At 38.8% G+C, this 22873-nt stretch overlaps 6 protein-coding genes and 2 pseudogenes across 6 annotated transcripts; 6 read left to right on the top strand and 2 right to left on the bottom strand.

The window, feature by feature from the left end:
- Positions 1 to 1473: 1473 nt before the first annotated feature.
- On the top strand, positions 1474 to 2717 carry LOC147790027 (short-chain dehydrogenase reductase 3b-like). The gene is made up of 3 exons (XM_087129309.1): positions 1474 to 1518; positions 1608 to 1950; positions 2154 to 2717. Exons 1-3 carry the CDS (start codon positions 1505 to 1507, stop codon positions 2577 to 2579), a joined length of 783 nt encoding a protein of 260 aa, XP_086985435.1. The 5' UTR covers positions 1474 to 1504; the 3' UTR covers positions 2580 to 2717.
- Positions 2718 to 4089: 1372 nt separating this feature from the next.
- Positions 4090 to 5129, top strand: LOC111807756 (short-chain dehydrogenase reductase 3b pseudogene; annotated as a pseudogene).
- Positions 5130 to 5970: 841 nt separating this feature from the next.
- On the top strand, positions 5971 to 7213 carry LOC111806673 (short-chain dehydrogenase reductase 3b-like). Its single transcript, XM_023692052.2, has 3 exons — positions 5971 to 6118; positions 6185 to 6527; positions 6602 to 7213. Exons 1-3 carry the CDS (start codon positions 6102 to 6104, stop codon positions 7025 to 7027), a joined length of 786 nt encoding a protein of 261 aa, XP_023547820.2. The 5' UTR covers positions 5971 to 6101; the 3' UTR covers positions 7028 to 7213.
- A 1274-nt stretch (positions 7214 to 8487) lies between these two features.
- LOC111806669 (short-chain dehydrogenase reductase 3b-like) lies at positions 8488 to 9615 on the top strand. The gene is made up of 2 exons (XM_023692048.2): positions 8488 to 8645; positions 8723 to 9615. The coding sequence occupies exons 1-2, from the start codon at positions 8632 to 8634 to the stop codon at positions 9507 to 9509; spliced, it is 801 nt and encodes a 266-aa protein (XP_023547816.2). The 5' UTR covers positions 8488 to 8631; the 3' UTR covers positions 9510 to 9615.
- A 1132-nt stretch (positions 9616 to 10747) lies between these two features.
- On the top strand, positions 10748 to 12371 carry LOC111807755 (peroxidase 5 pseudogene; annotated as a pseudogene).
- An 830-nt stretch (positions 12372 to 13201) lies between these two features.
- Positions 13202 to 14945, bottom strand: LOC111807754 (peroxidase 5-like). The gene is made up of 2 exons (XM_023693622.2): positions 14704 to 14945; positions 13202 to 14125 (listed from the first exon to the last, which is right to left on the bottom strand). Exons 1-2 carry the CDS (start codon positions 14914 to 14916, stop codon positions 13355 to 13357), a joined length of 984 nt encoding a protein of 327 aa, XP_023549390.2. The 5' UTR covers positions 14917 to 14945; the 3' UTR covers positions 13202 to 13354.
- Positions 14946 to 17230: 2285 nt separating this feature from the next.
- LOC111806668 (peroxidase 5-like) lies at positions 17231 to 18924 on the bottom strand. The gene is made up of 2 exons (XM_023692047.2): positions 18673 to 18924; positions 17231 to 18128 (listed from the first exon to the last, which is right to left on the bottom strand). Exons 1-2 carry the CDS (start codon positions 18898 to 18900, stop codon positions 17364 to 17366), a joined length of 993 nt encoding a protein of 330 aa, XP_023547815.2. The 5' UTR covers positions 18901 to 18924; the 3' UTR covers positions 17231 to 17363.
- A 724-nt stretch (positions 18925 to 19648) lies between these two features.
- On the top strand, positions 19649 to 22462 carry LOC111806667 (methyltransferase). The gene is made up of 9 exons (XM_023692046.2): positions 19649 to 19819; positions 19912 to 19977; positions 20104 to 20430; positions 20512 to 20764; positions 20886 to 20943; positions 21531 to 21617; positions 21703 to 21837; positions 21951 to 22089; positions 22174 to 22462. Exons 1-9 carry the CDS (start codon positions 19707 to 19709, stop codon positions 22406 to 22408), a joined length of 1413 nt encoding a protein of 470 aa, XP_023547814.2. The 5' UTR covers positions 19649 to 19706; the 3' UTR covers positions 22409 to 22462.
- The last annotated feature ends 411 nt before the right edge of the window (positions 22463 to 22873 follow it).

Here is a 22873-nt window from a genome sequence, read left to right as displayed (position 1 = left end):
TTCTTCTCAAAGTGGGGTTAAAGGCTTGAATATATATCGTTAGAACGAAGACGACAAGATTTCAAGTTGGTTGACTCACTCGGCAGTGAGAATGAGTGCCGCACAATCACTTACAAATGTCACGTGACACCCAAATAACTCCGTCCTAACAAAGCTTTCTAGACTCCGTTTAAGTAACCTCTCAAGCAAAGGTAGCAGCAGAGCCTATATTTGCAAACATCCTACGACATACTAGAAACACATCACGACAATAAGACTATCTCAGCTATGCATTTCATGATTGATTTTAAGCTAACAATGGAACTGAAACAAGGTTAAAGGCTGGAATGCTTACAGTGGCCACAGGAGGCAAAAGAGGAGGAACTCCATAGGAGACCGTCAACTGAAAACAACCAAAACAGGAAATTCACAAATGTTCGAAACTAGGATTAGATTGTAACAGAGTAACAATGAAGATTTATGCATATATGTTCAAAATTTCTTAGGCTCCTTTGGATAAAATCGTACAACATCAAGATTCTGTATGAATTCAACTAGCAAAGGCTCAGAAGTAGTAATAACGACAATCAGATCCAGCGGAACGAAATCAATTGAACAATTCACGAGACAGTAAGAATGCTTCATGAGACTGGCAATGGATATTTGAATTTAGACCATAATCAAATAACATTTCAAAATATCAAGAACTGCACCAACCAAACCAATCAAGAGAAGAATTGGGAGTTGAAATCCAAACAAACCATAGCAAATAGAGAATCAATAAACGAAAGAAACTAAGAATGAGGAAAGAAATGGTGCATTTACGTTCAATTCCGCCATTCCATAGAAGAATTTAGGGTTTCGGCGGCGCTTCGAGGGGCCGCGTGGGATTTTAAAGACGAGCTCCGGTAGAAACAGTGACCTAAAATTAATACTTCTGCAAGTGGGAATCGCCATAAATAAGACGCGGTTTCTCCTCTGCCGAGTTGCCGGAGTTCTCGCGAGTTCTCGCGAGTTCCCCGACGATTTTTGTTTCTTTTTACAAACCTGCCATTACATATAAATTGATTTTTATTTTTAAAAAAAGATTAAACATATCATTAAATAAAGTAATTAAATTTGGGTGACTTTGTTGTAAATCTATATACTACTAATAGCACCATTAAATATAAAGTTGACCTTAAATAATTAAAACAAAAGGTATATTATTTAACTAATATTTTTTTTTTTATTTACAATTTTGATTTTATTCCAATCTTTCAATATTTTTGTCCTTAAAATAATAATAATAATGATTTATTTATTTATATATTATTAACCGAGAGATTAAATATTCAAATCTTCACTTTATAGGTCGATAAACTAAAAAACAAAACAATTTACTTATTACGTCCACGTAATTTAAATATGAAATAGCCCAAACTTGTAGCCGTAATTTATTAAATGGTTGACTTTTATCGGTACGTTCGACATCGATATATCCTTAAAACTTATGTTACTTGTAAGCTTGGAGACTATCTTATCAATGTCGAAACCAAGGTAACATTGTCTTGTCTCTTTGATCTTTATTTCTGTTATCAAGATTTGGATTTCACACACAATCTTCACAACACTAATTTCTGATGCAGGCGGCTGCATGGGAAGGTGGCTCTCATAACAGGAGCCGCCAGCGGCATCGGCGAGGAGACGGCGAGACTATTTGCAGCCAACGGCGCTTTCGTTGTCGTAGCCGACATCGACGATGAACTGGGTAGGAAGGTGGCTGCCTCCATCGGCATCGACCAAGCCAGCTTTCACCATTGTGATGTGAGAGACGAGAAGCAAGTTGAAGAAACGGTGAGCTACACCGTTGAAAAACATGGCGGCCTCGACATTCTCTTCAGCAATGCTGGCATCATGGGCTCTCTCGCTTCAATTCTATCGCTTGACATCTCTAATTTCGACAACACTTTTGCAACCAACGTCCGTGGAGTATGTTATATACCAAAAATCTTAAGCTAATCGTTACGGTGTCCTTATAACCTCAAAAATTTGCTAATAGATTCTCGAATTTTTGATTTGCTATCTAATACATTTTTAACCTTTGAACATACGTGGGTCGATCATTTGATGTCTAATACATAAGTTTTAGTCTTAAAGTACGTATTTAACCTTTGAACGTTTTACATAAAAAGGTGGTTGGGACGATCAAGCACAGCGCACGAGCAATGGTGGAGAAAAACATACGTGGGTCGATCATTTGCATGGCGAGTGTGGCATCGATGGTTGGAGGGATAGGGTCGATAGCGTACACAAGCTCGAAGCATGCAGTGTTGGGGGTGGTTAGGTCGAGCAGCTTGGAGCTCGGGGCATATGGGATTAGAGTGAACTGTGTGTCCCCACATGGGGTGGCAACGCCGCTGGCTCGCCGGACTTTGAATATGGAAGGGAGTAAGGTTGAAGAGCTTGTTTCTGCATCGGCAAGCTTGAAGGGTGTGGTGCTGAAGGCTAACCATGTAGCTGAGGCCGCTCTGTTCCTCGCATCTGATGAATCAGCTTATATAAGTGGACAAAACTTGGTCGTCGATGGCGGCTTCACGGCGGTCCGACCAGTCATATGATTGTGTGTTGTCAAGCGTTTGTATTATCAATCTCTGTCTTGCTATTATTAAGTCAATCTGAGCATAATTCAATCGATTGAGACATATATCTTCGACTCATCGGGCCCATGAAACTCAATCTTAATGAAAAGTTGCTATTGTCCCATTGATAATAACATTTTTCTTTAATATTATGTTAATGTCTACATTTAGAAAGTTTATATATATAGATAATTTTACACGATTTTATTTAAATTGATTCATTTATAAAAATTTAGAGTTTTAATTAATTCGAGAACCCAAAAATTTAATACATAATGCATAATTAAACTTGTCATTAAAGTAATTAAATTTCGGTGGCCTTAGTGGTAAATTCATTACTACTACCTAAAAAGTCCCGTTGTAAGTTAGTGTTAGGTTATGGAGCGGGCGGATTATTAAAAAAATAATAAAAATAGTAAATAACATAAATATAAATAGCTATGTATAGTAAAAAGATCTATCCGGTAAAACTATATATGTAGATACTTATATATAGTAGATGATTATATATATACAGTAAGCTAAACCATATATATACCTCCGCTTTGAAGATATACTTTCTATATTTTCTGTATTCTATCTAATTATATACAGTAGATAGTTATATCTGGTAAAGCTTTGAAAATGTAATTTCATACCTCCGCTTTGAAGATATACGTTCTACATTTTCTGTATTCTATCTAATTATATACAGTAGATGGTTATATCTGGCAAAGCTTTGAAAATGTAATTTCTATATTCTCTGTATTCTCTTCTACGGTACGTACGTGTGGTCATCCATACAAATCTGAAAATGTAATTTCTATATTCTCTGTATTCTCTCCTATTGTACATACGTGTAGTCATCCATACAAATCTTTTAGCCAATATTCTCCTTGCATTTTTTCTATCCTGTTTTTTGTGTTCATTTAGATCGAGTGTGTGCATTGTTGTGCGATCCTAACATCTAGTTGGGTCGTTAAAGAGTGATTCAAGTTGACAAGCACGATGGATTGGAACTAGAGTCTCGAACTTTGCAGTTTCATGGTTGCATAGTGATTCAGTCTCCCGTATATGAGCTTGAGAAAGATTTTTTGTACTAACTGTGTATGCTTCAACTTCACCCGTCACTCGTGTTGTGTAGTATAGCAAGAGTACAGGTCAAATCCCAGTCAGGAAGATGGCCCCACGACAAAGGAAAGTATTAAAACTTTAACCTTAAATATAATTTTATTGTCAAATTTGAGCATAATTCAATTGGTCGGTACATAGTATCTTCAATTAAAAAACAAAAGAAATTGAATGTAATAGCTTTATTTAAATAAAATAAATAGAATTTAATACGACATAAATAGATAAATACACATTAAAAATATATATCATTGAAATTTTGGCATTATTTATTACATTGATGACATTAAAAATTATTTTAATTATAGGAGATGTATTTATATAAAAGATTATGTACAAATTTGAACATATATCCAAAAGCTTGAAGATCATCTTAACAATGTCTAAACCAAGGTAAACATTCATTTCTTTCTCTCTTTCTGTATCTATGTGCTAAAATTTCTGATGCAGGCGGCTGCATGGGAAGGTGGCTCTCATAACAGGAGCCGCCAGCGGCATCGGCAAGGAGACGGCGAGACTATTTGCAGCCAATGGCGCTTTCGTTGTCGTAGCCGACATCGACGACGAACTGGGTAGGAAGGTGGCTGCCTCCATCGGCATCAACCAAGCCAGCTTTCACCATTGTGATGTTAGAGACGAGAAGCAAGTCGAAGAAATGGTGAGCTACACGGTTGAAAAACATGGCCGCCTTGACATTCTCTTCAGCAATGCCGGGATCATGGGCTCTCCCGCTTCAATTCTATCGCTTGACATCTCCGATTTGGACGACATATTTGCAACGAACGTCGGTGGAGTATGTTATTTGGAAATCTATTCATACCCTTTAAATTTTAAGAATCTATTCGATTTAGCCTCTAAGTTTTTGGATTCATACTTTTAAAAAGGTGGTTGGGACGATTAAGCATGGGGCGCGAGCAATGGTGGAGAAAAACATACGTGGGTCGATCATTTGCACGACGAGCGTGTCGGCCATGGTAGGAGGGGTGGGGCCGATGGCATACACAAGCTCGAAGCATGCGGTGTTGGGGGTGGTGAGGTCGAGCAGCTTGGAGCTTGGGGCGTATGGGATTAGAGTGAACTGTGTGTCGCCATATGGGGTGGCAACGCCGATGAGTCGCCGGGCTTTGAATTTGGAAGACCGTATGATTGAAGAGATTGTTTGTTCGAAGGCAAGCTTGAAGGGTGCGGTGCTGAAGGCTAGCCATGTTGCTGAGGCCGCTCTGTTCCTTGCATCTGATGAATCAGGTTATATAAGTGGTCAAAACTTGGTGGTTGATGGTGGCTTCACGGCCGTCAGATCAGCCGTATGATTCAGTGGTCTTAAGGGTTTGTATGATTTTGAGTAATAATGTTCTACTTTTGAATCATTTCAAAGTTGGAACTTTGCGGAATAAACACACCTTCAATTGCAATGAAAATTAACTTGTGGGATGAAATGGATGCCAATTCGTCCGTTTTGGCCTGTGTATTGCTTTCAACCTTACGGTTTTAAAACACGTCTGATAGGGAGAAGTTTTCACACGTTTATAAAGAATGATGATTCGTTCCCCTCTCCAACTGATGTAAGATCTCACAATCCACCCCCTTGGGTGCCAACGTCCTCATTGGCACACTGCCCAGTCTGGCTCTGATATCATTTGTAACAACTTAAGCCCACCGCTAGCGAATATTGTCTGTTTTAGCTCGTTATGTATCAACGTCAGCCTCACAGTTTTAAAAAGCATGTGCTAGGGAAAGATTTTCACACTTTAATAAGGAAGGATTCGTTCTCCTCTCCAACCAATGTGGAATTTCACAATCCACCCCTCTTGGGTGCTAACGTCCTCGTTGGCACATTGCCCCTAGCTCTGATATCATCGGTAACAATTCAAGCCCACCGCTAACATATTTTGTCCGCTTTGGCTCGTTACGTATCGTCATCAGCCTCACGATTTTAAAATGCATATGTTAGGGAGAGACCTTCACACTCTTATAAGGAATGATTCGTTCTCCTCTCCAACTTATATAAGATCTCACACGATCGAATAGTTAAGACTTCAGCACAAATATGAGACAAATAACACCACGTGATACTCGTCACTATGCCAAATAACTCCACGTGATACTTGTCACTTAGCCTTTGATGCTTAAGTTAGTGGGCTCTTGTTTTAACCCTTTCTATTGTTAAGGTTAGGTTAGGGAGTGTTCTACTTATTTATTTATAGCTTAAAAAAATGAAGGCAACAAATAATTGAGGACCAATCGTTTGCTTATATTTTCAGCCACACACATTGATGAAATAATATCTTCATGGTTCTACCACAAATTTATTATCAATTTATGATTATGTTCATATTGGTTGTGTGAAAATTTGAACATAGCAAAGAGCTTAGCCTGAAGACGATCTCAACCATGTCTAAACCCACAAGGTAACAGTCTACTCTCTCTTTATGTCCATTACCAACATCTCAATATCTTACGAGTTTCTCAACCAGGCGGCTGCATGGGAAGGTGGCTCTCATAACCGGAGCTGCCAATGGCATCGGTGAAGAGACGGCGAGGCTCTTTGCAGCCAACGGTGCTTATGTCGTCGTAGCCGACATCAACGACGAACTGGGTCAGAAAGTAGCAACCTCCATCAGCATCGACCAAGCCAGCTTTCATCACTGCGACGTGAGAGACGAGAACCAAGTCGAAGAAACCGTGAGCTACACAGTTGAGAAATACGGTCGTCTCGACATTCTCGTCAGCAATGCTGGCATAACAGGCTCTCTTACTTCAATTCTAGAGTTCGACATGTCCAACTTTGACAACGTAATTTCAACCAACGTTCGTGGGGTATGTTCTGTTCATACACTTAACTCAAAAGTTTAAGTTAATAAGTTACGATATACATTAAGTTATTTTTTTAGGTAGTAGCGACGATCAAGCATGCTGGACAAGCAATGGTGAAAGGAAATATACGAGGGTCGATCATATGTATGGCGAGCACGGCATCGGTGCTTGGTGGGATAACATCGATGGCGTACACAACCTCAAAGCATGCGGTGTTGGGGGTGGTGCGGTCGTGCTGTGGGGAGCTCGGGGCGTATGGGATTAGGGTGAATTGTGTGTCGCCGTACGCGGTGGCGACGAGGCTGACTTGTGAGTTTTTTAATATGGAAGAGAGTGAGGTTGAAGAGCTTGTTTCTGCATCGGCAAGCTTGAAGGGTGTGGTGCTGAAGGGTAGCCATGTAGCTGAGGCCGTTGTGTTTCTTGCATCGGATGAATCAGCTTATATAAGTGGTCAAAACTTGGTGGTCGATGGCGGCTTCACGGCGGTCAAATCAATAGGGTGATTCGCTTCTTTTAGTGTATGATTTGAATGATGATGAGTATGTTCAAATTCAAATAAACTTAATCGATCCAAGAGGATTATAGGTTGAGTTGAGAAAAAGCTATTGATGATAAATATGGTAATGAATAATAGTGAATCATGTCTGAAAGAAATATTAATTGAGCAATGAATAAAAGTTTTTCCTACTTTGAGTGTCTTCGTTATGTACTCACTGATACTCGTTCCTTTCTCCAATCGATGTGGGACCTACCAATCCATCTCCTTCAGGGTCCAGCGTCGTTGCTGGCACATCGCCTCATGTCCACCCCTCACCCTACGTCGAGGCTCAGCGTCCTCGCTAGCACTCGTTTCCCTTACGTTTTCACACCCTTATAAAGAATGTTTCGTTATGTTCCCTTAGGTTTCCTCCGGTGTCTTCGCTAGCACTAGCACTCGTTCCCTTAGGTTTCCACACCTTTATAAAGAATTTCAGGGTTCACTGTTCTCGCTAGCACTCGTTCCCTTAGGTTTACACACTTTTACAAAGAATTTCAAGGCTCAGTGTCCTCGCTAGCACTTGTTCTCTTGGGTTTCCACACCCTTATAAAGAATGTTTCCTTGCTAACACTCGTTCCCTTAGGTTTCTACACTCTTATAAAGAATGTTTCCTCGCTAACACTCGTTCTCTTGGGTTTCCACACCCTTATAGAGAATGTTTCTCCTTTAGGTTTCAAGTTTCATTCTGTTCTCCCAGTTTCCACACCCTTCTATTCTTCCTTAGGTTTCAAGTTTCGTTCTGTTCTCACGGTTTCCACACCCTTCTATTCTTCTTTAGGTTTCAAGTTTCCTTCTGTTATCCCGATTTCCACACTCTTATAGTTTTGTTACGTTACGTTTCCACACTTTACTAAATAAGGAAGATGAATTTTGTTCTAATTTAATAGGACCCACCAATTCATTTTTTTTCCATATAGTACAAATAATGAGCCCAAATTTTTTGAAATTTGTATGGAAAATCTCATTCACTCTCAAAATTGGTTGAATTGGGTTGATAGTTTTTATATATTAATAACTAAAATCTCATAAAACACACTCGTTACAACCAATTACTAACATCAGTTTCAAACATAAAATATTCTTAATATCTGTAATAATCTTTAAAATAGAGTTGAATTAAATTGTCCAATTGACCCGATCACAGATGAACTTTCCCAAATTTTCGAACGGAATGAATTTCGTTCTAATTACATAGGACCCACCCATTCATTTTTTGTTCCATAGAGTACAAATAATGAACCCAAAATTTATGAATTTTGTATAGAAAATCTCACCCACTTGCTCGAGCACCGCACCTGCTTCGTCCTTGCTAGACATCTCCTAATATCATCCACAAATTCATCATACAATTTCAAATCCAATTTATCTAATTATTTTAAATAATTATAACCCACCTTATAATTACAACATTAAAATATACAAAATATAGATTCCAAAAAATAATTTTTTTAATAAGTTATTAATTAATGTCACAAATCCCCATGATCATATAAGTGAGATATTCAAAGATTTATATTAATATATATATACGATCAAGGATCTCGTTCAATTCTCAAATTCTGAAGAACAATGTCGAAGCCAAGGTAAGATTTTTAATCAATTTATGTTCAAACAAATTGATTTTAATTATTCACTATTATTTCTGTTTTTAATTTCTTAGGTTACAAGGAAAAGTAGCTCTGATCACCGGCGCCGCCAGTGGGATCGGCGAGGAGACGGCGAGACTATTCGCAGCCAACGGCGCGATTGTCGTCATCGCCGACATCCAAGACGAATTGGGACAAAAACTCGCGGCGGAAATCGGCCAAAACCAAGCCAGCTTCCACCATTGCGACGTCAGAGACGAGTTGTCGGTCGAGAAAACGGTCACCTTCACGGTGGAAAAACACGGCCGGTTGGACATCCTATTCAGCAACGCCGGCATGATGGGACCACTTGCCGGAATCCTGGACTTAGACATGGAGGAATTCGAGAACACGATGAGAACTAACGTGAAAGGCGTGACGGTAACGGTTAAACACGCCGCACGTGCGATGGTAAAAAGCAAGACACGTGGGTCGATTATTTGTACTTCCAGCGTGGCAGCGGCGATGGGTGGGGTTGGGCCGGCAGCGTACACGGTGTCGAAAAGCGCGGTGGTTGGGGTGGTGAAAACGGCGTGTAGTGAGCTGGGGAAGTACGGGATTAGAGTGAACGGAGTTTCGCCGTACGGGGTGGCGACGCCGATGACGTGTGAGAGTTATAATATAAGTGTGGAGGAGGCGGAGAGGAACACAAGCAGTCTGGCGAATTTGAAAGGGATTGTATTGAAATGTCGACATGTCGCTGAGGCGGTTTTGTTTTTGGCGTCCGACGAGTCGGCTTATGTCAGTGGGCATAACTTGACCGTCGACGGCGGCTTCACCGTGGTTTGTTCTTCAATTCCGCCGCCCGATTCTTCCATCTGAGATTTCCGTTCTTTTTGCAATATTTTAATGAATTTCGTTATTATTATTATTAAAAAATTTAGGAAATTGGAATATTATGAGGTGGCGATGAGCTGGATTTTTTCTTTATTTATTTTATTTTAAAGTCAAAATCTTGGAATCTCCACCGTCCATGTGCAGTTACACTTTAATTTTAAATAATAAATAATATTCATCTTTAATATTAAATAATATTTCAAATCTTTATTTTTATTATATAATAATTAAATGTTAAATTTTAACGTGCTAAAAATATTTGGTTGACCCAACTCAATCTATATAGTTTCAATTAAACTCGATTAATTACGTTCAAATAAATGAAAATTTGATGAGTTGAGTTAATTCAAATTGGGTCGAGCTGAATTAATTTAAATTTATTGTTAATTTTTTTTAAATATATATATATATATATATATATATATATATTTTTTTTTTTTACGATAAAATTATATATATAATTATTTTAATTCTATTTAATTTCATATTTATAATTTAAACAATCGAGTCTGGTCTTAAAAAAAAAAAAAAGTCCCAACCTAATTTAATAATGTAATTACATTTATATTTATGCAAAAATGACACTATTTTTAAGAGAAAAGTGTCAACTTTTTGTCTATTTCTTAACATACAAAATTGTTGAACATTGCATTTCGATCAATCCTAAGGAACATTTGGTATGGTGTTGTGGATATTCCTAAGTCCTATCGTTAAATGCGACACATATTCAATGTCATCAAAGTTTGTCTTTTTAATTTCTTCTCCGAATTGAAATCCCTATGGATGAAACCCTTTTTTTCGTCCTAATAATTGTTGCATCCTCCAATTTCTATGCCAAAGTCTTCGAAGATTTCGATCATATTCCTCTAATGTACTCTACTTTTCGATCGATCGATCAATCATAAGAATTCTAAATTTAAACATGTTTTAGCTTGGAGTAACCTTATGTTCGATGATATCTTGGAGATTTTTTAAGGAAGCATGTGAGTGAGAAAAAAACACGGTTAAAGAACTCGTGTTTATCTATAAAGATAGTCTTCACTCTTAGAAACATTTCAAGATATGACATAGTAAATTATGCGTAATTTTCATTATATATATGATGGATCACGAACTCTTATCCATCTCTCTTCTCTTTCTTGTTTGTCTAAGCTAGCTAGTACAAAATGAATACTTTGAGGGGAGAAGCCAAGCTTGTGGGTTTGTTAATGGTGGGCATAGTAATGGCATCTAAAGCTTATTGTCAAGACTTGGAATTAGGGTTCTATCGTCAGACATGTCCTTTGGCTGAACGCATTGTGAGAGCCACAGTGGCCAAGGCTGTTCTCCACAACCCTGGCATGGCTGCTGGCCTTATTCGTTTGCATTTTCATGATTGTATTGTTCTAGTAAGCCTCCATTACTCCTCCATCTTCATAACTTTCTACATTTTTGGATTATAGATTTAAACGGTAACGATTCAAATCGACCGCTAATAGGTATTGTAATTTTGGGTTTTTAAAACGTTTATGATAGAGAGCGGTTGCCATGTTCTCCTCCCTAATCGATGTGGGATCTCATAATCTACCCCCTTCGGGGCCTAGCGTCCTTGCTAGCACTCGTTCCCTTCTCTGGTCGATGTGAAATTCCCCAATCCACCCCTTTTCTGGGTCCCTCGAGATTTTTAAAACACTTCTAGTAGGAGGGAGAGGTTTTGTTTTGTTCTCCTGCCCAATTGATGTGGGATCTCACAATCCACCTCTCCTCGGGGCCCAGTGTCTTCGCTAGCACTCGTTCGCTTCTCCGATTGATGTGAAACCCCCCTATCCACCCCTTTCGAGGTTCAACGTTCTTACTGGCACACTACCTCGTGTCCAGCCCCCTTCGGAACTCAGCCTCCTCACTGGCACATCCCTCAGCTGGAGAGGAGAACGAAACATTTTTTTACAAGGGTGTGGAAACCTCTCCCTAGCAGACACGTTTTAAAAGTCTTGAGGGAAACGTGAAATAGAAAGCTTAAAGATGACAATATCTCCTAGTGATTGGCTCATTCGTTACATAAAACACTAATTCTATCTATGAATTAAACAATGACAGGGCTGCGATGCATCGATACTCCTCGACAAAACGTCGCAAAATCCCGATTCGGAGAAAGACAATTTCGCCAACCCATTATTACGAGGCTTCGATGTAATCGACGACGCCAAATCCCATCTCGAATCCCTATGTCCAAACACAGTTTCTTGCGCCGACATTTTAGCCTTTGCAGCTCGGGACAGCGTCGCCATCACCGGTCAATTCACCTACGCGGTCCCTGGCGGCCGTCGCGACTCACTGGTTTCACATGGAGCAAACGTTTCCGACAACGTGCCATTTCCGACATCCGACATTGGGTTCCTTAAACAACGATTCGAACAACGAGGCCTGTCGTTGAGAGACATGGTGGCTCTCTCAGGCGCCCACTCCATCGGAATTGCTCCTTGCAGCGCCTTCTCCGAACGCCTTTATTTCTTTAACGATACAATTAATCAAACTGATCCGTCTTTGGACCCAAAGTTTGCGGCTTTTTTGAAAACTAAGTGTCCGTTGCATAGTAGGTTGAATCAAATAACGGCGGATTTGGATAATGTGTCGCCGAACCGGTTGGATGTTCAGTTTTTTGAGAATTTGAAGAGGAAGATGGGGGTTTTGTCGTCCGATCAGGCTTTGGCGACTGACCCTTTGACCGCGGCGACGGTGAGGAGATACCGGAGGAATAGAGCGGTGTGGATGAGGGATTTCTCGAAGGCGATGGTGAAGATGGGGAAGCTGCTGGTTTTGACTGGAACTCAAGGGGAGATTAGAAGGAACTGCCATTTTAAGAACTAGGGTTTCTTTGTTTGGATTGATTATCATTGGCTTTGTATGTAATTAGTTTCATTTTATGATTGATTTACACCCTTTGTTTTGGTTAATGTCGTTTCAAAATTACTTGTAATGGAAGATCGAGCACTCAAGTGAGTCACTGGTGTCACGGTCATGCTTGTCCTAGGCGTGTTGTCTATGGCCGCATGCCCGTGGCATGCCAAAACCCTTGACAGGTATCCGTTATATGCTTTCATGATGTATAGTGTATGATGATTAGGTAGAATCATGTCTACGTCTAGTAGACATGAAATGCTCTAGAATGTACTAGAGGAGGATGCAACAGTCGTCAACTCCTCCCACCTAGATTTTGTATGACAGCGAAATCATGTCCAGGTCTGCTAAACCTAAATCGCCTCAAAATATACTATAGAGGGATGTGACTAGTTGTCAAACTCTTCCTACCCAGAAAGTTATATGATATTTAGCTGCTGTGTTGCTTTTGCTTGTAGTCATATTACGTTGTTTTTAATCTCTCTCAATCTTGCTTTTATTTTCTCTTTCAAAATCTCTCTACCCCGTTTTCTATAATATTCTTCTCAAAACGGGACCAGAGGCTTGAGCATACGTTGTCCGACCGTATGCGACACAATCTTAATATGGCTTGACATGACTCAATCAGTACTGGGTGTGAGTGCTGCAAAATCACCAAATCTACAGCCAAGAAAAGTGCGATTGTGACAACCGACGCACTCTACTGGAAGGGCGTAAAGATTATTCAAAAATCAATCAATTACAAAATATTATTCAACAAAGAGAATTACAAGTTTCATATAACAACAAATGTACACTTTTTTTTAGTTCAACAAACAAAAAAAAAAATGAATCAATCACAACAACAAACAATGGAATAATGTAGCGAATTTGAACAAAACAACAAATGTTTAACGTAAGACACACACGAAACCACTTCTTTCCCTGTCGGTGCTCAAATAGAACCATTCAAATCAATTCACAAAGCTGCAATGGCGCCTAATCTCGCCTTGTGATCCCGTAAGGACATCAATTTTGCCCATTTTAACCATCGCCTTACCAAACTTAGCAGCCCATTTGGAGCCATCATTGGCATTCTTCAACACCATCTTAGACGTCAAAGAGCTACTCAATAACGTCTGATCAGACGTCAACAGCCCACGGTTTCTCTTCAGCTCAATATAGTAACGGTTGTCCAAATGGTGCGGCGTGGAGAAATCAAGCGCCACGGCCGCCTCCTCGCTCCGATCACCGCGCGGTGGCGGGCATTTGTTCTTCAAGTAATCAACATACGAGGGGTCCATTGAAGGGTCTTGTGAATGAGTTTCATTGAAGGAATATAGCCTCTTGGAGAAGGTGGGGCAGTGAGCTATTCCGATGGAGTGTGCACCGGAAAGGGTCACCATATCCGCCACCGATAGTCCTCGTTTCGCAAACTCGCTGGCGAGCTTCTCGGCGTTGAAAGTGAAACTAGGGAGAGTTCCGGCTTCTTCCTTCCTTGAAATGCAGCCATCGCGGCGGCCGGCTGGTACTGCGTAGTTAATACCACCAACTTTGTTGGCGCTATCACGGGCGGCGAAGGCGAGAATGTCAGCACAAGACATGGTTTGGGGACAAATAGCCTCAATTTTGGCCTTGGCTTCATCAATAACCTCGAAACCTCGTAATGTCGGGAAATTTGCTGGATGATATCTCTCAGCTGGGTTTCCCGGAGTTGATTCCAAAAGCACTGACCCATCACATCCCTGAAAAAATTACAACATAAAAAAAACTTAGAAATCAAACAAAAAAAAGAAAATCCCGAGGTTGAATCAGGTTATAAACCCATGATTTTTCACTTATTTAGCCAATGTAGGACTTGTTAAGAATCACGACCATCGACAATGGTATGATATTGAAGCTTCTCCAAAAGGGCTCATTCCATTGTGGGACTAAGTTAAGGGCATGACTCTGATACCATGTTAAGAATCACGACCTTCAACAATGGTATTATATTGCTTCCCCAAAATGGCTCATTCCAATGTAGGACTAAGTTAAGTGTATGACTCTGATATCATGTTAGGAATCACGACCCTCCACAATGGTATTATATTGAAGCTTCCCCAAAAGGGGCTCATTCCAATGTGGGACTAAGTTAAGGGAATGACTCTGATATCATGTTAGGAATCACGATCCTCCACAACGGTATGATATTGTCAACTTTGAGTGTAAACTCGGGTAGTTTTGCTTTAACTCATGATCATTCACTAAGTTAGTAACGTGGGACTCTTTCCTAACAATTCTCGACACAAACCCCAAGAAAAAAAAAAAGATTGAATCATACCCTAACAAAGCAGTCATGGAAGTGCATTCTAATGAGCCCAGCAGCGATGCCAGGGTTACGAGAGACGGCACGATCAACAACATTCTCGATAATGGCCTCGGCCTCGGGACACGATGATCGATAGAAGCCCACTTTTAGGGCTGCGGAAGCGAAAGTGGAGAGGGAAAGGAAGAAAATGATGTAGAAAAGCTTGTGGGAAGAAGAATTAGCCATTGAAGAAGAGGGTTTTTGAGGGAATGATAATATTGTTTGCTTGGATTTGATGAAGAAATTTGGTGGAATGGGTAATGATTTTATAGGCTAAAATCAAAGACGGCTAATATGAAGTTGTCTAAGTTTGAATTTTTCTGTCACAAATTGCCCAAATTAGGTATGCATTTATTAAATTAATTTGGAAAGTAATAAAATATTAATATAATTAAATTTATCGTTAGTATACTTCAACTTTTGATTTGATTGATAATTTAACGCGCTTGAAATGATTAGTAATTTAACGCGCTCGATTAAAAACTTTAATTTATGAAGGCTAATGTCACTTGTTATTTTTTTTTTTTAAATGTTATTTATTTTTATAATCTCAACCAAACTTTTGAAACTATTAAAAAAATATATAGTTTTTAGATTTTTTTTTTTTTTTTAATTTTTTGACTAAGAATAATTCAAATTTGTCGGTAAGAATAGTGAAAAACATGTTAGGAAGCGAGATAATTTTTAATAATGGTGTTTATATGACTTGATAACTCGAAGAATCTGAACTATCTAACCCAAACTATAAAGATTGTTGGAATTGCATTATCGGAGCCGAGCCAGGAATGACCGCCGATTGGGTTGGTCCAACCAAGAAAGGTTTCCCTCGTCGAGTAATGGGAAGCGGGGTAGTCTCCAAAAATGCAAGTTAGCATTTCTATCATTCATGTCCAGCAGGGGGACAGGAGACGACCATCTCAAGGTAGCTAACCCAACATTCTACTGCTTTCTAAAAGACCAGCCCATTCGACGAAGCAATCTTGGACCCGTTGGGTTGAATGTTTGAAAAATCAAAATTTGATTATGTTTGTGGGTTAATATTTTTTTGGTTGAGTCAATCCAACCAAACCAAAAATAGAGTACAACCCAACACAACTCTGTCCTATTTATAATATTTAATGTTTGTAACACATGTTACTTATGCGTTTGACTTTTAAGTATTTTATTTTTTAAATTTTATGAGATAATGTTTGTAACACATGTTACTTGTCCTAAAAGATAGGATTGGATTGAGTTGTAAACTCTCGAGTTGCTCGAGTCAGGAACTCAAAATTTCGAGTTGGTCAAAAATATTTTTCCAATTTAACCCGTATGGCGTCTATACACCTAATGGAACTTTTTTATTAAATTGTTTTTTTTTCCTCCCTCCTTATCTATTATAATTTTATTTTTATTTTTATGTTTAAAATTTTGACTGTCGGATTTTGAAATTTGGTTTAATTAAAAAACGTGGGAAAATAAATTATTAATAATATAAATATGTACATTTAGTTTCAACGACTAAGAATAAGATAAATTAATGTTTTAAAAAAACGACACACAAAGAGAAGAAGTCATAGAGGCTTATTGATGTCTTGTTGTCAACTTGTAAATAAATTTTATTTTTAATAATATCAAACTGTCAAAATATATATATTATTCAAATTTCAACTAATGATTAGATTTTTATATGAAAACTAATTATATATTCCACATTTTAAAATACATTGAATATAATAATATTTTTTTTTATTAATAATATATTTCCATTGGTACGAGATCTTTTGAAAAAATCAAAAGTAAAGACGTGAAAGTTTATACTCAAAGTGCAAAATATCATATCATCGTAGAGATTCGTTGTTTCTATCATTCTTAATCTAAGTTTGCATTTTAGCGGGACGCTTCATAATCCTTACAAATTAAGGGTCGAAATTCACCATTGTAGAAAAAAGAGCTTTTATCTTCGTCGGTTAGTATAAATTTGGTTTATAATCCCAAAACGAAAGGGTACTGACTAGTAGTAACGGTAAGACATAGTCATCCATCAGATAGTCCACCAACCCCGTCATAAAAGACATTTTCTATACGTGCTCTTTGATTCAGAAGCCCTCTCTTTCCCGCGCTAAGCACACTATTCTCACACCAAATCACAACAACTTTCTTGTGAGATCTCACATTGGTGGGAGAGAAGAACAAAACATAAGGGTGTGAAAACCTCTCTATAATAGACGCGTTTTAAAAACTTGAGGGAAACCCAGATGGGAAACCTTAAAGAGAACAATATCTACTAGCGCTAGGCTAAGCCTAAAGAGAACAACATCGGCTAGTGGTATGCTTAGGTCGTTACACCTCTTCTCTTGTTCCTAATTGTCTCCTACGAAGAACCCTAAAAACGCTCATGCATGCCATGCAAGTGCTTTCTGTTACAAAATGAGACGAATTCGTTTGAAAATAGCACAACCAACATTAGATCCTTAGCAAATTCAACCACGACACTACGATAATGATCATGCCATTCGTGTTCCCAACAATCATACATCTTTATTATACTTCTTCCATTTAAGAAAACAACAAATAAAAACATTCTTAATTAAGAGATATCAAACTTAAATTATCACTAATTCAAACAATCATCCTAAAAAGCTTCATTTGAATCAATTCACAAAGCTACAATGGCGTCTAATCTCACCTTGCCATCCCGTGAGGACATCAATGGAACCCATTTTAGCCATTGCCATCCCAAACTCCACAGCCCATTTGGAGCCATGCTTAGCATTTTCCAATACCATTCTCGAGGTGGAAGAGCTACTCAACAATGTTTGGTCCGAGCTCAACAGCCCACGGTGCTTCTTCAACTCGACGTAGTATCGATGGTCGAGACGATTCGGTGTCGAAAACTCCAGTGCCACCGTCGACTGCTCACTCGGCGACGACGACGGGCATTTGGTCTTCAAGTAAGCCGCGTAATTGGGGTTCATGGGAGGGTCTTGTGAGTGTGTTGCATTGAAGGAATGAAGCCTGTTAGAGAAGGTGGGGCAGTGCGCTACTCCAATGGAATGTGCGCCGGAAAGTGTCACCATCTCCGCCGCCGACAGCCCTCGTTGGGCGAAGCTGTTAATCAGCTCATTGGCATTGAAAGAGGGAAGAGGGAGAGCGTTGGCTTCTTCTTTTATTGAGATGCGACCGTCGCGGCGACCGGCTGGCACGGCGTAGCTGATACCTCCAACTTTGTAGGAGCTATCACGAGCTGCAAAGGCAAGAATGTCGGCGCACGACACGGTTTTGGGACAAATTGCCTCGATTTCTGCCTTCGCTTTGTCGATAACCTCGAAACCTCGTAAGCTTGGGAAGTTTGCTGGATGCTCTCGCTCAGCTGGGCTGCCTCGAGTGGATTCCAATAGGACTGAGCCATCACAACCCTAAAATTAACCAAAAACATGTTAATGTTATGAATCACGATTGGCTAACACCCGTAGACGTAAGAGAATTTCTTCTCTCCGAACCACGTAAATCTTTGTGTCTCTTTGTTTAATTTCTATTCATGGGTGTGTGAGTACAGTCGATCTTACTTCCACTTCCGCTACAACAATTGGGTATCATAGCATTTTTTGTTGTGGTATTACGACACAACACATAATGGTATGATATTGTCCGTAAATCTTTGTGTCTCTTTGTTTAATTTCTATTCATGGGTGTGTGAGTACAGTCGATCTTACTTCCACTTCCGCTACAACAATTGGGTATCATAGCATTTTTTGTTGTGGTATTACGACACAACACATAATGGTATGATATTGTCCATTTTAAGCATAAACTCTCGTGAGTTTACTTTTGGTTTCCCCAAAAGGTTTCGTACAGATGTATTTCTTACTTATAAACACATGATCATCCGATTAATTAGCTAACGTGGGATCCACTCCCAACAGTCTTCAACCAAATAAAAAACAATATTTTAAAAATTACCCTAACGAAGCAGTCATGGAAGTGCATCCTAATGAGTCCAGCAGCGATGCCAGGGTTACGAGAGACGGCGCAATCTACAGCGTTCTTGACAATGGCCTCGGCCTCGGGACAAGATGATTGATAGAAACCGACTTTTAGGGTTGCAGAAGCCAAAGTGGAGAGCGAGAGGAAGAAGATGATGCAAGAGAGCTTTGAGTACAATTGAGAAGAAGAAGCCATTGAAGCCATTGAAGCAATTGAAGCAAAGTTCAGTAATATTTATAGGCTGAAAAGATGAAATTTTCTAAGTTTGAACTCTTCTCTCTAATTCACACGTTTATTACTAATTCAATTCAAACAATATTATATAATTTATTAGTTGCATATATTAAATATTTTTTAATATTTTTTAATTTCTTCTTTAATCTTTTTAAATTTTTAATCTTACCCTTAATATTATTTAAAAAAAAAAAAAAAATTTGGTCAACCCATCAATATTAATTATTATTTTTTAAAAAAATATATATATTTTTAGCCTCAAGGGGAGAGAGTCAAATCTTCATGTTGGATAAAATCAATAACAATACTTAGTCTATTTTCGTAGCATTTGTCCATTTTTTTAAATAAAATTAAAAAATAAATAATTTTTAATTAGCAAATTGTATTTATTTTTTAAAATAGAAATAATTAAATGAGCGATAGCTATTTTTAAGTGATAAAAATATTAAAAAAATATATAGTGAGTAAAAACTATGATATAATTAATATATATTAAAATTATTTTTGAAAAAAAAATAATAAATTCTAAAGTAAATTATATTTTAACCTAAATAAAATGTGATATCAAATATCGAAGTTTTATTTGTAATTTACTAAATAATTTAGGGTTGAAATTTAATTTGGTTGTGTAACTATCCCGTTCAAGGTTATATCCATATTCCGTACGGGAATGAATTTTTTTTGCATCCAAACAAGCGGCATCTTCTAAATTTCGTAATTCAATTTCTAAGCTCCGTGAAGAAGAGTTTCGTAGGGTTTTAGGGTTCGTTTCGAGCATGAAGGCAGTGCCGGTGAGTGAAGAATTAGGTTTAGAAATGGCTTCCCGTTGTCAGTTTTGGCTTCCAAAGAAGAACAGATTCTGTGCGAATTCTCCCATTAACGATTCCAAGTACTCATCCCCTTGAACAGATTCTGGAATTAATGCTTATTTCAATCGCTAAGTTCTCTTATAATTGTTCTTTGATTTTCGATTTTTTTAAGGTTTTGTGGTAATCATAGCTCGAGAGCTGATACTCAGTGGGTTCCATGTCCTGTAGACCCGTCTCAGTAAGTTTCGTTCATTTATTTCTCATCTGTGTATTTGGTGTTCGTGAAATCTGATATAAATCTAAGCTTTGAATTTAGTAAAAATTGGTAGTGTATAATGTTCTCTGTATGTGTTCACTTCTCTAGCTCTGTGCTTCGAGAAAATCTTGAATGGCATGTAAAGAGGTGTCCGTTATTGAAACAAACTCAATCCTTGGCTGTCCAACCGTTCTATCAAAAGGGCATCAATGCTGGGGAGGAGGATTCGATATCGTCCGATGAATTGGCTTCGGGCTTTTCAGATAGCATTTCCTCTGAAATGAAGAGGAATATCGTTTATGGAATGTCTGGAGCTGAATTTCATCGGCTTCTTGCAAAGATTAGAGCTCTTCATGGGCTGATATGCAAGGATATTCAAGACTCTTATAGGATAAAGGAAGCTTGCAATATGTGGATTAAAGGAGAAATAGATAGGTACTTATGCTGTTAGCAATTGGTTTCTTTCAATGAGATTTAATGGGTTTTGTAAACTATGCTCTGTTTTGTTTTGGGTAGGAAAATTCCATTTCAAGAGAAACATGTTCTGCAGCAGGCGTCGATTCTTGGAAACATGGAGGAATTTGGAGTGCTGAGGAATTATGATGGAGGGGAACAATGTGAGGGTAACAGATCGTGTGGCAATGAGGCTAATGTTGCCCCTGCGGTAATCGAGTTCGGGGCAGGAAGAGGCTACTTAACTCAAATGCTTGCGGATTGCTATGGTATAAAAAGGGTGCTTCTGGTTGAGCGGAAATCGTACAAACTGAAGGTTAGAATTCGAGATTACGTCGTTATGCATGTCTAGATTTTTGGCAAATGGATCAACTAAACTTCATTTTTCTTTATATTCTTTATCTTTATGTGTTTTGTTACGCCAATTCAACCTCTAGGCTGATCGATCACTGCGACAGAAGGAGAGCTTGGTTTTAGAGCGTTTGCGAATCGACAGTAAGGTTTTCTCAAATTTCATTTAATGCATTTTCAAAGATGGTCTTTTAACAAGCTAGAAAGGTACATTATAATTGTAACGGCCCAAGCCCACCGCTAGTAGATATTGTCTGTTTTGGCCAGTTATGTATCACCGTCAGCCTCATGGTTTTAAACCGCGTCTACTAGGGAGAGATTTCCACACCCTTATAAAGAATGGTTCGTTCCCCTCTCCAACCGATGTGGAATCTCACAATCCACTCCCTTGTGGACCAGCGTCCTCGCTGGCATACCGCCCAGTGTCTGGCTCTGATACCATTTGTAACAATTCAAGCCCACCGCTAGTAGATATTGTCCACTTTGACCCGTTACGTATCGTTATCAGCCTCACGATTTTAAAACGCGTCTACTAGGGAGAGGTTTCCACACCCTTATGAGGAATGTTTCGTTCCTCTCCCAACCGACGTGGGATCTCACAATAATCATATACCTGCGTTCTGAAAATGTTTAGTGTGTCCTAATTGCAGTATAGTTAAGTTCTTTCTTGTGTTAATTCCATCTGATTCTTGATTTTGATGCCACAAATATGGTTAAATTCTTTCATACAGTTGAGGATCTAAACCTGAATGCTGTTGAATCTTTGAGGCATAATCCTTACTTGGCCATTGGCAAACATCTCTGTGGGCCTGCAACAGGTTGTTCAATCATATTAATGAATTCATCGTAAACTTTAGTTGTTACACCAACTAACGTTGTCTTAATACTTATTTTATTTCATAGATTTGGCTCTCAGATGTTGTCTTACCAAACAATCCAATCATGTCAATACTGAACAGTGCGGAGATAGGCCAAATTTGATAGGTTTGGCTATAGCGACATGTTGTCATCACCTTTGTCAATGGAAGCATTACACAAGTAAGCAATCCTTTTACATCTTGCCATTATATGCTTCAACTAAGGTAGCTTTTTCCTTTTCTTTTGTTCAACTTCAGTACCCAATAGTTGTTTAAAGATGATCTTCCCTGCAGATAAGAGATACTTATTAGAACTCGGAATCACGAAAGAAGAATTTCTTGCTATTACATGGTTCACTAGTTGGGCAGTGGATGCTAATCACAGTGAAGATATTTCAGATGTTGCCGACTCGAAAATGTTTCTTCAATCTAGGTAACCATTATCACATGCTTACTGCTCGTATTGCAGCCTCGTGATGGACGATGGCCATTTTACTTAAACCTCGTATCGTTGCAGTGAAAATGAAGGCGATGGAATGAACGGAAGCACGGTAGAACACATTGCTAGACATATGAATCCAGTGGAGAGAGCAGTCTTGGGATTTATGTGCAAGGAGATTATTGATATGGGAAGACTAATGTGGCTCAAGGAATGTGGCTTGGAAACACAGCTTGTCAAGTATGTCCCATCTAGCATCTCCCCTGAAAACCATTTACTTATTGCTAAATGCAGAAATATTTGTGCTGCTTAGATGCTCTAATTGAAAATTTCTTGATTTATCATGAGAAAGTCATTTGTTGAAGCATTTGTTGGTTTAAATTTTGTTTTATAATTACAATGTTTATGAGATCCCACGTCAATTGGGGAGGAGAACAAAATATTCTTTATAAGGGTGTGGAAATCTTTCTGTGACAAACGCGTTTTAAAAACAATGAGGGGAAACCTGGAAGGGAAAGCCCAAAGAGGACTATATCTGCTAGGGCTGGGTCATTACAAATTGTATGAGATCCCGCATCAATTGGAGAGGAGAACGAAACATTCTTTACAAGGGTGTGGAAACCTTTCCCTGGCAAATGCGTTTTAATAACCTTGAGGTGAAACCTGGAAGGGAAAGTCCAAAGAGGACAATATCTGCTAGGGCTGGGTTATTACAAATTGTATCAAAGCCAGACATCGGGCGATGTGCCAGCAAAGAAGTTGAGCCCCGAAGGAGTTG

Source organism: Cucurbita pepo, chromosome 12 (assembly GCF_057944985.1).
Source record: "Cucurbita pepo subsp. pepo isolate OVF chromosome 12, ASM5794498v1, whole genome shotgun sequence".
NCBI classification, from domain to species: Eukaryota; Viridiplantae; Streptophyta; class Magnoliopsida; order Cucurbitales; family Cucurbitaceae; genus Cucurbita; species Cucurbita pepo.
Note: the sequence above shows the minus strand (reverse complement) of the source record. Positions and strands in the feature narration are given on the sequence as shown.